General features: G+C 41.3%; 1 protein-coding gene across 2 annotated transcripts in view; it reads right to left on the reverse strand.

The window, feature by feature from the left end:
* Positions 1-477: 477 nt before the first annotated feature.
* The window catches only part of LOC100164109 (neurogenic locus Notch protein), a 48,922-nt gene continuing 37,287 nt past the window's right edge, over positions 478-12,112 (reverse strand). Inside the window, exons 9-19 of one of the 2 annotated variants that reach the window (XM_008181815.3) lie at positions 7,472-8,015; positions 6,623-7,389; positions 6,245-6,539; positions 4,615-6,168; positions 4,343-4,538; positions 4,106-4,276; positions 3,490-4,041; positions 3,081-3,419; positions 2,736-2,981; positions 2,383-2,602; positions 478-2,259 (exon numbers count right to left, since the gene is read on the reverse strand). In XM_008181815.3, the coding sequence (XP_008180037.1) occupies positions 1,325-2,259; positions 2,383-2,602; positions 2,736-2,981; positions 3,081-3,419; positions 3,490-4,041; positions 4,106-4,276; positions 4,343-4,538; positions 4,615-6,168; positions 6,245-6,539; positions 6,623-7,389; positions 7,472-8,015 (5,819 nt within the window). In that variant the 3' untranslated portion in view covers positions 478-1,324. Of the gene's footprint in view, positions 2,603-2,735; positions 2,982-3,080; positions 3,420-3,489; positions 4,042-4,105; positions 4,277-4,342; positions 4,539-4,614; positions 6,169-6,244; positions 6,540-6,622; positions 7,390-7,471; positions 8,016-12,112 lie in introns of both variants that reach the window. The other variant, XM_001948361.5, reaches the window with a different exon arrangement.

Here is a 12,112-nt window from a genome sequence, read left to right on the forward strand (position 1 = left end):
TTATAACATACCTGCCACAGTAGGTTAAATAAAAAAAGGGGTGAAAGTTATCCAAGTAGATTGTTTATGGAATATGACTGTTACATGTTAATATTGCCTACTAGAATATTGCTAAAATACATTTCGAGAGATAACAACTGTTCAATTAAAAATATATAGATTTAATTGTATTTTAATGTAGTTGTTTAAATACAAAAAATATTACTTTATATTATTATTGTATAATATAAAATACTATATAATAATCCTAGGTTTAGGTATATTATAAAGGGAGTAATGGGATTTTTGCTATAAATTAAACCCATAATATAGTTCTAACTTTACAATATAAAAATTCAGGAAAGGACTAATGATTTTATTTAAATTTATTATAATATATAACATACAGAATTTTATAATATATATATATATTATGTATATATATACATCAATAAATTTACATGTATTATGTACATGTACGAATAAAAATAAACAATGTATTTTTTAATTAATCTATTTGTCCACAACATAAAATTACGAGAAAAAAATTATTACAATAATATTTCAATAACAATAATATTAAAAATGTCATGTGATGAGATCGTGAACGAACAATCCCTGGATGATACAAAATGTTATTTACAAAAAATAAAAATAAAAATACATTTAGATCCCTAGCAGTCTTGTCGTTGTGCTTATTAACCACCGAATAAGTCTAGTAGATTATTGTAAGATTGTTCGATAGATTGTTTTCCATATCTCGACAAGACAACGAGACAAATTAATCAAAAAGAGAACAATAATAATAATAATAATAATAATAATAATAATAATAATAATGATAATAATAATAAAATAATAATAATAATGATAATAATAATAAAAATTGGTAGACACCATGGCCATTATGGTACATAAATAATGGGTGGGGGGAGGGGGAAGAAATGGTATACGATGTCAATATTTATAATAAAAATAAAAATGTACACGAAAGCGATAAAAATATGTATATGCATTTATAAATAAAATCTGTACTTTAAACAATATACATATGTACACAGGGTAAAGAGAGAATTCGTTTAAAAACATAGAAAAAAAAATTATTCAACATATTCGTAGGTTATAAACACAAAACATAAAAATGATAAAATAAAAATAATAATAATAATTGTAAGCTAATATGGTTGGTATTGGTGACGACGGTCGCCGAAACTGTCGACGATGGCACCGAAACGATAAACGCAAGGTAAAAGGACAATAACAACGTTATAATTATTCACTCGGACCTGTCTCAAAAGGGGACAGACGCACACGGATGAAGACTTTACCTCGCCCATAACTCGTTTTAAATGTAAACGGCGTCCGACACTTTGTTCAGGTGACCGTTATTGTTGTTGTTGTTGTTGTTGGGCGGCGACGATATGCCTTCTGACCAGTCGGAGTTAGAGTTGGGCGAAGACGAGGACCAGTGCCACGGTGAGTCGGGTGACGGCGTCGGGAAACTCTCGGGTGCCGCATCCGATGGGGGTGTCAGGTACTGCTGCGCATGCTGTGATTGGGGAGGTTGCAGCGATTGGGGCGTCTGCTGAACGCTGCCGTAGAAGTGATGGAACTGGCTGAATGGATCCACTGCTTGCATGGTGGCATGTCGAAGCGCCTGCATGTGTGTGGGTGACGTAGGTAACGACGGTCGTGTCTTGCCGGGTGACGGCGACATTACCACACTGTGTGGCGGTGACGGTTCCTGGAACGACGTCTGCATGCCCATCATCTGTTGATGAATGACTCGGTAGTCGGGTTGCTGCTGTTGCTGTTGTTGCTGCTGCTGCTGCTGCTGATGCTGTTGGTGGTGCATCGCCGCCCCATAGTTGGCCATCGGTCTCTGGGACGCTGAGGGCAACTGCGACAGGCATTCCTCATAGGCAGGAGGCTGTTGCGGTATGCCACCGACACCACTACCATACAGCCTGGACACGTCCAACGCCATCAGGTCCATGTTGTTAGGACCCCCAGCGCACGTCACGTCTAACCCAAATGGCTTCTTGTTGCTAGGTGCCGCCGCAGTGGACGACATGGCTGACGACGGTGGTAGGGGAGGGGGTTTTTTCACGCTACCCTTCCGCTTCAACGACAGGTTCGAGTCCATCGAGTCGGCAGGACTCGTCGGGTTCGACGGTTTTGACCTCTTCTTGCCCTTTGCCGTGCCACCACTACCTCCGTTGCTCAACTTCATTCCGGGTATGTTTATGTTGGAATGGGCGGACATCATATGCTGCGAGTCTGTGAACAAACACATCCCAAGGTCAATCTCCGTCGCTGGCGTTGTCGTATTTGTCATCGTCGACGACGTGTTCTTGGGTAGTGGCACTAACGGCCGTGAGACCCGGTTTCGTTGCGACTTACTCATGAAGTTGTTGTTAACAGGCACCATGGTCTGGGCATTAGGGTGAGCCACGTGGGAGTCCAACAGTCTAACAATGTCGTGGTGCAACCGTTCGCTGGCCACATCCCGAGGTAACCTTTCCATATGGTCTGCGATCTCACGGTTCGCGAAATTATCAAGAAGCGCTTTGCATGCTTCAAAACTGCCTTCTCTAGCTGCCAGAAACAACGGTGTTTCGTCCTGGATACAAAATAAAACAAAAGTATCGTTTAGAAAAATATTTTAAATCTGTGCTTAATGCCTGTAAAATTTAGAGCTTATTCGCTAATTGAATTAAAACTGATAAAAAAAAAAAAAACATATATATTTTTACCTTATCGTCTTGAGCGTCTTTGTTGGCGTTGTTGGCCAGCAAAATATTGACTGCGTCTACATTATTCACTGATGCAGCCCAGTGCAAAGCCGTTTTTCCACTATTATCTGGTATGTTGATATCGGCGTCAGCATGAATTAGGTCCTCTACCATTCCTTCGATGGCTAACCTAGCTGCTAGGATCAATGGTGTCGTACCGTCGTGCATCCTCGCGTTTAAATTTGTCGACCGGTTTCTCAGTAAAATCTACAAATATAATTTAAAAAAATACCATTAATAAAACTGTTTTTTTTTCAACTACAATACATTTTCTTGTGTGTTTAAAATAAAAATAAATTAACTTACTTGGAAAGCACCCATTGCGTCAGCGGCTACGGCGGCATGCAATGGTGTCCGGCCAGTATGGTCTTGAAAGTTAACGTCAGCACCCATATCCAACAAGCGTTTGGCTGCATCTGCTCTAGCATATCTTGCGGCCAAATGCAATGAAGTTTCACCAGTCTTATCAAGCGTAGCGTTCAACTCTGCACCTTGTGAAACTAATTCTGATATCATGTTAGTTGTAGCGTCTTGATCTCCTTCGTCCTCATTATCAATGCTCGTGTCCAATCCAGCACCACCAGCTACTGTCACATCCATCAGTCTAGTCAACCCACCAGGGAGTCTTTCATTAACTTCGGTTTCCTATGAAAAATAAATAAGCCTCGTTTAGTAATATACAAATTAAACATCGTAAATATTCTTATAAACTTACTCTAGACGGTGGTGTGTACATGACAGTTGCCTTATTATCGTTAGAATTTAAAGTACAGTGACTCCAAACATCATCGTAAGGGTTATCCAAAGGTTGTGACAATATCGGAGCTGGCCTATGTCGTTTTGCTGGAGGCATATCACCCTCAGCATCTTCGTCTGACCAAGCACCAGCACCTCTTCCCATGGTCATTATACCACTATTCATGTCCATACAGCTCAAGGTCATGTTATTCTGTTTCATCGTTCGGAGTTCCTGTCCATCGGGTACTCTTCTTTGAGTACTTGTTCTACTGCTGTTACTGCCAGTACGTAAGAATCCTTCTGGGAACCATGTTATACCATTCGCTTTCTTGCGATGTGTGGATATCAACACTCCAAGACTAAGGCCGACTACTAGTATCAAGAACATTCCAGTCAACACTAACGCTGTACTACTCCTAGGTTGTTCAATTGGAATTTGACTTCCCGGTCCGACACCTTCTGCCTTGTAAATAGGAAACGATGTTGATAGCGCATGACTAGCGGCTGAAGCAGCTAAAAATCCAGCAGCCTAAAACAATGAATGCACACTATTAGTAAAATCTCTCTTAAATTTTTTTTTCTGATTGACTTACCCCTGTGCCACTTGAGAAACATTCAACATCTCTGGTAATCTCACATTTCCTATTATCGATTTCTAAATAAACCACGACAGCTCCAGGAGGACTTTCTGCGGGGAATATCATCTGTTTTCCGGTCAATTCATCTTGTTTCACTCGGACTGTAGCTCGTAACTCTCGACCCACCTAAACAATTTGTTTTATGTCAAACATCTACAATTATTTTTTAACCATTTTAATGGTTCTACTTACCTCTCGCAAGAAAGAAGTTAAATTAGACAATAGTTGATGATAGTCCATCCGTAAAATGAGACGCATGGCACCTTCAGCGATTTTAGGTGGTTCTCTTTCACAATCCAAGCCATCCCAATTACATTCGGCATTATTGCATCCATAATCACAATGTCCATTAGCATAATGACTTTGACAATATGCATCATAGATCGGACTAAAATACATTAAAACAAATTAATATAATGTATTCATTAAACATACAATAAATCAACAAAATATAAAACACATACTTGCAAGGCATTAGAGTTCTTTCACAATCTCTACCATCGTACAAACATTCAGGTGTATTACACTCCGCGTCACATCGTCCATCAGCAAAAACTTGCCAGCAGTTTTTGGTTGTAGTACAATTTCTCCAAGGGTTCAATCCGAGAGAACAATCACCACCGTCGAAATCACAGGCAGCTGTATTACATTCTTGATGGCATCTGTTATCTTGAGACTTAGCAGTGCATCCATTAGTTATACAAGCAGCCAGCTCTCGTTCCCAATCGTAATCTTTTTTTGTCATAATGCCTTTGGATGGGAATTTTCCCAGACCTCCTTTAAACTTGGAATCATAAATATTACAATTTTTTCCTGACCAGTATATTGGACAGAAACACGCATAATCTCCGAGTTTATTTTGACAAGTACCGTCATGTTCACATGGATTACTTTCACATTCATTATAACTATCGACTTCACAGTGAATACCTGCCGTGCCCGGAGGACATTCACATTGATATCCTCCATGTTCTAGTGAGTGACATAAACCATCACCTTGACAAGGACTAGAGTCACAATCTACACCGAAGAATTCACAATTCCTTCCAGAGAACTCTTTCGGACATACGCATGTATGACCACCTTCCACTTGAGAACATACACCACCGTTTTGGCACGGACTGCTTTCGCAGAAGTTGACTTTAGTTTCACAATGTCTGCCCATGTATCCAGCACGACAGTTACAGTGGAAATTGTTGACTAATTGAACGCAGTCCAATGTCCCATATGGATCACAAGGGTTTGATAAACATTCATTTATGTCTCCTTCACATCTGTGGCCAACAAATCCAGCTGGGCAACGACAATCGAACCCTCCAACTCGATCAATACAAGTGCCGTTGTTGTGACAAGCTTCGGGTGAGCAGTCATCAATGTTTATGTCACAAATAATACCCAGTGTACCTGGTGGACATGAACAACTAAAGCTATTGATTAAATCACGACATGTTCCACCGTTTTGACACGGATTGGGATGACAGTCGTCAACGTTCAGTTCACAATTTTGTCCCTGGAAGCCACGTGGACACTGGCAAGAGTATCCCGCAACTAAATCTCTACACGTTGCTCCATTTTGACAAGGCGCTGAATCACATTCATTGATTTCTTTCGTACAATAGCTACCAGAATAACCGTCGGCACAATGGCACCTATGACTATTACCAATATCTTCACAAACACCCCCATTATGACACAGAGCATCACGTCGAACACCTTTACGCAACGATGCATCGTTACAGGATACCATTTCCACGTCACATACTTTGCCCGTCCAACCGGGCTGGCAAACGCACTGGTAAAGGTTCTGAATTTGTTTACATGTTGCTCCGTTTTCACAGGGTTGTGGTATGCCTCCGCCACCACTGCACCAGTCTACCAATGATTCGCAGTTCTTGCCCGTATAGCCGTACGCACAATGACATGTATAATACTTTCCGTGATCGAGGCATGTACCACTATTCTCGCAAGGTGACGAATCGCATTCGTTTATTCTAGTTTGACAATTTAATCCAGTATACCTACATAAAACAAATTAAATTGTTTTTATTAATTGAAACGAAAATATTTAGGCAACAAAATAATTATTTTACTTACCCAGTTGGACATATACAAGTGTAGTTGTTAATACCATCGACGCAGGTGGCGCCATTCATACAGGATGAATCTGTACAATCCTGGTCATTAGTTAAACAGTGCATGCCAGAAAACCCAACGGGGCACGTGCAAGTGTACGAATTTACATATTGTTTGCAAGTGGCTCCATTCAAACAAGGTTGAGATAGACATTCGTCGACGTCTACTTCGCAGTGACGACCAGAAAACCCGTCAGAACACATACAAGTATAATCGCCAATGCCATCGAGACATGTAGCTCCGTTTTGGCAAGGTGCTAAATTCAAAAATTAATCATGGTTAGAAAATTAAAACTTGGGATATCTAGATAACAACTTTAAAAACAGTAAATTGACTCACAAGAAGCGCATTCGTCAGTATTTATCACGCAATCACGACCCTGAAACCCAGGAGCACAGGCGCATTTATATGATCCGTCAGTGTTTTGACAAGTGGCACCGTTCCGACAAGGTGCAGTCAATGCACACTCATCCACATCTTCGTTGCACAAGCGACCTTTCCAACCAATCGAACATTCACATGCGAAATCTAAAAAGTTGCTGGAAGGCGAACACTTAGCGCCGTTGCGACACCTGTTCGGTGTGCATGGGTCCAATCTGCTCTGGCATTCCGAGCCAGTAAACGGTAGTTGACAGACACATTTGTAAGCGTTCACCAAGTCAATGCACGACCCTCCATTTTTGCACGGGTTAATGGCACAGTCATCGATGTTTACATCACAGTTGTGCCCAGAATACCCGGGTTTGCATTGGCACGTGTAACCGTTTACACGGTCTGTGCACACTCCACCGTGCTGGCATGGGTTCGAACTGCACTCATCGATATCAATGTCACAACGTTTTCCAGTGTATCCCGGCCTGCAATGGCATATGAACTGGTTGAGGCCGTCCTCGCAGCGCAACGCATTCAGGGAACACGGGTTGCTGGCACATTCGTCGATATCGGACAAACACCGGGGACCGTAGTAACCTCGAGGACACTCACAACGCCAACCAGCCACTAGGTCCACACAAGTTCCGCTGTTGGCGCAAGGGCTACTGGCACATTCGTCCACGTTCATCTCGCAATGCAAACCAGTGAAACCTGCCAGACAGTCGCAAGAATACCTGTAAAAAAAAATATGAATCGTTAGTGTGAGCAGTACATATACAAGCATCAGTAGACGAAGAAGATGTAAAATCGCCTTACTTGTTGATTCCATCGATGCACTTCGCCCCGTTCCGGCAGGGGTTGGACACGCACTCGTTGATGTTGACCTCGCAGTTGGAGCCAGATGTGCCGGCTCGGCAACGGCACTGGTACCCGTTGATCAGGTCCTCACACGTACCACCGTGCTGGCAGGGCGCGGATGCGCACTCGTCCAGCTGGTCCTGACACAGAAGTCCCGTGTAACCCGGATGACAGGAGCACGTGAATGAGTTCTGACCATCGATACATTCACCATGCTTGCATGGGTTCGACAGACAGTCGTTGATATTGTTCTCGCAGTTGAAACCTGTGAAGCCCGGGGAACACTCGCACTGGTAACCGGCTATAGAGTCGTGACATATGCCGCCGTGTTTGCACGGGCTGCTCACGCAGTCATCGATGTTGGTCTGACACCGTGGTCCTGAGAACCCGGCGGGGCACGAGCATTTGTACCCGTTGATCATGTCCGTGCATACACCGCCGTTCTCGCATGGGTTAGCTTCGCACTCGTCCACGTCGATCTCACATTGCGTGCCGGCAAACCCTGTTTAAAATCACCACCGTCATTAGTAGTGGTTAAAATATTATATTATTACACCTAGCACAATATTATATTATGATGTTGTGTGCGTCACCGTAGGTAGATATCTATTTTATCATGGGAAATACGGCTAAAATAAAAAGTTACAGCGAATGTGTGTTCCAGATTATAGATGCAGGTCACATATCGCGTCGTACATAATATTATATCATATCAAACGTAGAGAGAGAGCGCGCATAACAGGTGTGTGTTCGGGGCTACTGAGTGTGTGTGTGTGTGTGTGTGTGTGTGTGTGTGTGTGTGTGTGTGTGTGGGAAATGAATAATTCCAAGGAATCGACGGGATCCAGTTCCACGTTTGGTAATTAAAGGTTGACGGTCTGGTTTTTAATCGCGCGGGAACGAAATTAATTATCCGACGCAGAACTATCGCTCGACAGACCATCTGTCTCCAGGTTTGGTCGACAAGGACTGTTTGTTACGCGCACGTCCACGGAGAGACCTCAGTCCGGTTTTAGTGCACAAGAACAATACCAAATCCAATAAAGACCGGCAAATTATTACAATGTTTCCCTACGATTCGCGTATTATTCAATCAGACACGTGAAGAAAATTACTAAGCTGTCTGCTCGCGACAACAGTAGTTTTATTTACTGCATTTTTTTTACCGGCTATTAAATGTGGTATGATAAAACTGTTCACACGCGAAATATTCGATCACATAATAAGTAATGTTTATGGTTATAAGTTTTTTTTATGATTATTTTTCATCGGGCGATGATTAAATATTATTTAACATAGTTTTGGACTATAGCCAGTGTTAATGAAGACATTACCTAATGATAAATTATTTAATTATGAAACCTACAAAAAAAAAAACAATTCAAAGCTTTACTTTCAGTCTTGAATTCAAAATGAAAAATAATCCCACGGTAATTGTGTCATACATAATATTCTTATGCATTATGTTATTCACTCATATTGAACTAATCAGAACTAAATGAATACCATGTTTATGAAGCATTTATGTTACAATTCTATAATTAATTTATATGGAATAGTAAAATATAATTGAAACCCGATAGATTGGTTATTTCATTATACACATTATAAGTATAAAGATAATTAAATGTTTGAATGTCTCGGGTTTAGATTACCTGAAACTCAATACCACGGTTTTTATGTAATCGTAACTTGTTTATAGTTTAGAAATCAAATCATTCACATTCATACATTTACAGGGCATGCTTTAGTATAACATTCAACGTGAAAAATTACATTGATAGTATTTTGTGACGCTGTATACGCGTATTTTATCAAGAATTATGATGTGCATGATGGGTGTGTGAATTATTGTTTCATATTTCAAGTAAACATCACCGATGTTAATATTTATAAAACCAAACTCTGCAACCATATGTAATGAAAATAAATATCGTAGTTTTTTTCCTTTCCGTCTCACTTGCGTTAGTAAAAAAATGATTTAGAGAGGAAACTGTCTTTGCGCTATACTGAACCAAACCCGATGCCATCTGTTCGTTTAATGGGTTCAATTTGAAACTGGGTTATAACACATTTTTTTTAACGGCAGTGTAAAAGTGTTAAAAAATATATATAAGGATGTAATCCTTCTGCACATTTAGCTAAATATAAAACAATGTGGGAACAAAATATAATAACTCGTCCTCCGATTCGTTTCGTCGCGTCTGTTTAGCGTTAATGAATATGAATATTATTACGATGTGCAATTTAAGGACCGTTTCCCGGGACAAAAACAAAAAAATGTCATCGTTACGGCCCATTTGTATATGCGGTATAAATCGTAGTCAATATGGTACATAACAAACAAAGTGTATGGAATATAATATTATGTGTAACGTCGTCCGTCGGTTACTGCGATATTATAAATTGTAAAAAAGGCAAATGTTTACGTCGGGTCCAGGCCGAGTCGTGTAAACAACACACGCTGTACGCGGCTGCAGATGACGAATAATCGCCGATACCTTATCTCGAATGCGGTTCCGAGTAGAAAACACACACATAACATCATTATACATAGTAATAAAATATAAGATACGAGCGAAATCGCAATGGGACAATATATTATTATTATAATAGTAATAATAATATTGAACGGAGAAGGAACGCGCGGCGTATGAGAAAACGCGCGTTGGCGAAAAACCCGAGTAAAAACCGATGTAATGTCTCTCCTCGGGACGTGTACCCACACTTGCACGTGCACTCGTACACACACATTATAGGTACACCACACGCGTAATACACGACATACGCGTAATATAATGTCACGTGTAGGTACACTGCACACTCTCGACATACGGCAAAGTCTGAAACGCGTATTTGTGTGAGTGTGAATATTATTATATATTATTATCATATCATATTTTATACGCCATAGCTGGTCGTGCAGGACACTCGGCGAAACATTTGTCCTACACACGCTTACACTCGCGCGCGCACACACCACGACTTTATACATAACACAATGTTATGATGGCATTTCAAACATTAACCGCCGTCGATCCTACATTATTATATAGTACATACACAACTACGGTCCCGCGGCGAAGACAAGACGACGACCACGGTATAATAATACATACCAACAAACGTGGCACGCGGTCGATATTTCGCGCCGGTTTCCATAATATTTTATAACCGGAGGTGTCGTCTTCGTCCGCCACCGCCGCCGCCGCCCGGTCGTGTTTGTCCGGCCGGCCAGCGCGTACCGTCGTCGTGGTTATAGGTACGTGGTTATGGGTACAACACGGCCGTACCGCGAATGATATACGTTGCGAATCTGCAGCACGGAGTGTGAATAACGCCTATATTATATATCGTTCCTCGGCCGTCTCGTCGTCGCGACGGACGCGTTGAAATTTATGAACATATTTTATTATACGGATCCGCCGCAGTGCCCATACGATAGTATTATAATAATAATATAATGCCCGAGAAGAATTATATTATAATATAGTACTATATACACACGGCCGATACCTGCGTATCATGTGCGTTAGATACCGTAGTGTGATACATACCATAATATAGTATAATATCAGATACAAACAACACGGGTACCCGAGTATCCGTGAGTGTACAGTACGTATATAATATTATGTCCGAGTGTGTGTGCGCAAGAGTACCTATATATATATATATTACACGGTGTTGTAAACGCGCGCATGATAATGTTATAGACTCGCGTATAAAATAATAATAATATAATATTATGTACTCTCGGGCAACTGGTACATATATTATTATTATGTGCGCGTCGTCGTCGTCGTCGTCGGCCGGCGCGACCAGTTCTTCTTCCACTCCACTCCGCGCGGGCCGAGTGTCAATCACGCCGTGGTCGTCCGGCGCGAGCGTTATAAAAGGTAAAGTAACACGCAACCGTTGTCGTCCTCATGTCTGTCGATTTATTCGCCCGTTTGATTTGTAGAACTCACTTACTCACTACCTACACTATACCTATACACCAACTGGAATAACCGTGGCCGCAAGGAATATAATATAATATTTTATTATATATATAATAATAATACAATATAATATACGCGCCGAGCGAACGATAGAAGCGGGAATAATAATAATAAATAATATATGAAGCGTTCGGAATCCGGTTGGATCGGTAATGGTTTTTTTATTTATTTATTTTTTCACGTCACTTACTTTCCGCGCCATCACTACACATACGACCCTTTTAGGAATTGTATCCACTATCGAGCCCCCGGGACCGGACCAGTTTGTACTTTCCACCAGGACTCGCTACGATTGGCGCATATTGAAAAGACTTGCGATCACACACACGTACTCGCGCGTTATCCAATATACCTATACAATATGTTTTATTCTGCCGGACGCGGCTAATCGTTAGCGCCGCGATCGTCCGTCGTCGTGAAAACTCAATACAAATGATATTCCATCGTCGCACACGCACAACCATCACCGCCGGTCACACGAGATGCGATAACCTCGCTCCACAGTGCACGGGACATGGCGAACGCAACGCCTGCGAGAGACGGCCGTAACGGATAAACGAATAATAATAATAATAATATTGCGTCCGCAGCTGAT

The sequence above is a fragment of the Acyrthosiphon pisum genome, chromosome A2 (assembly GCF_005508785.2).
Source record: "Acyrthosiphon pisum isolate AL4f chromosome A2, pea_aphid_22Mar2018_4r6ur, whole genome shotgun sequence".
In the NCBI taxonomy this organism is placed as follows: Eukaryota; Metazoa; Arthropoda; class Insecta; order Hemiptera; family Aphididae; genus Acyrthosiphon; species Acyrthosiphon pisum.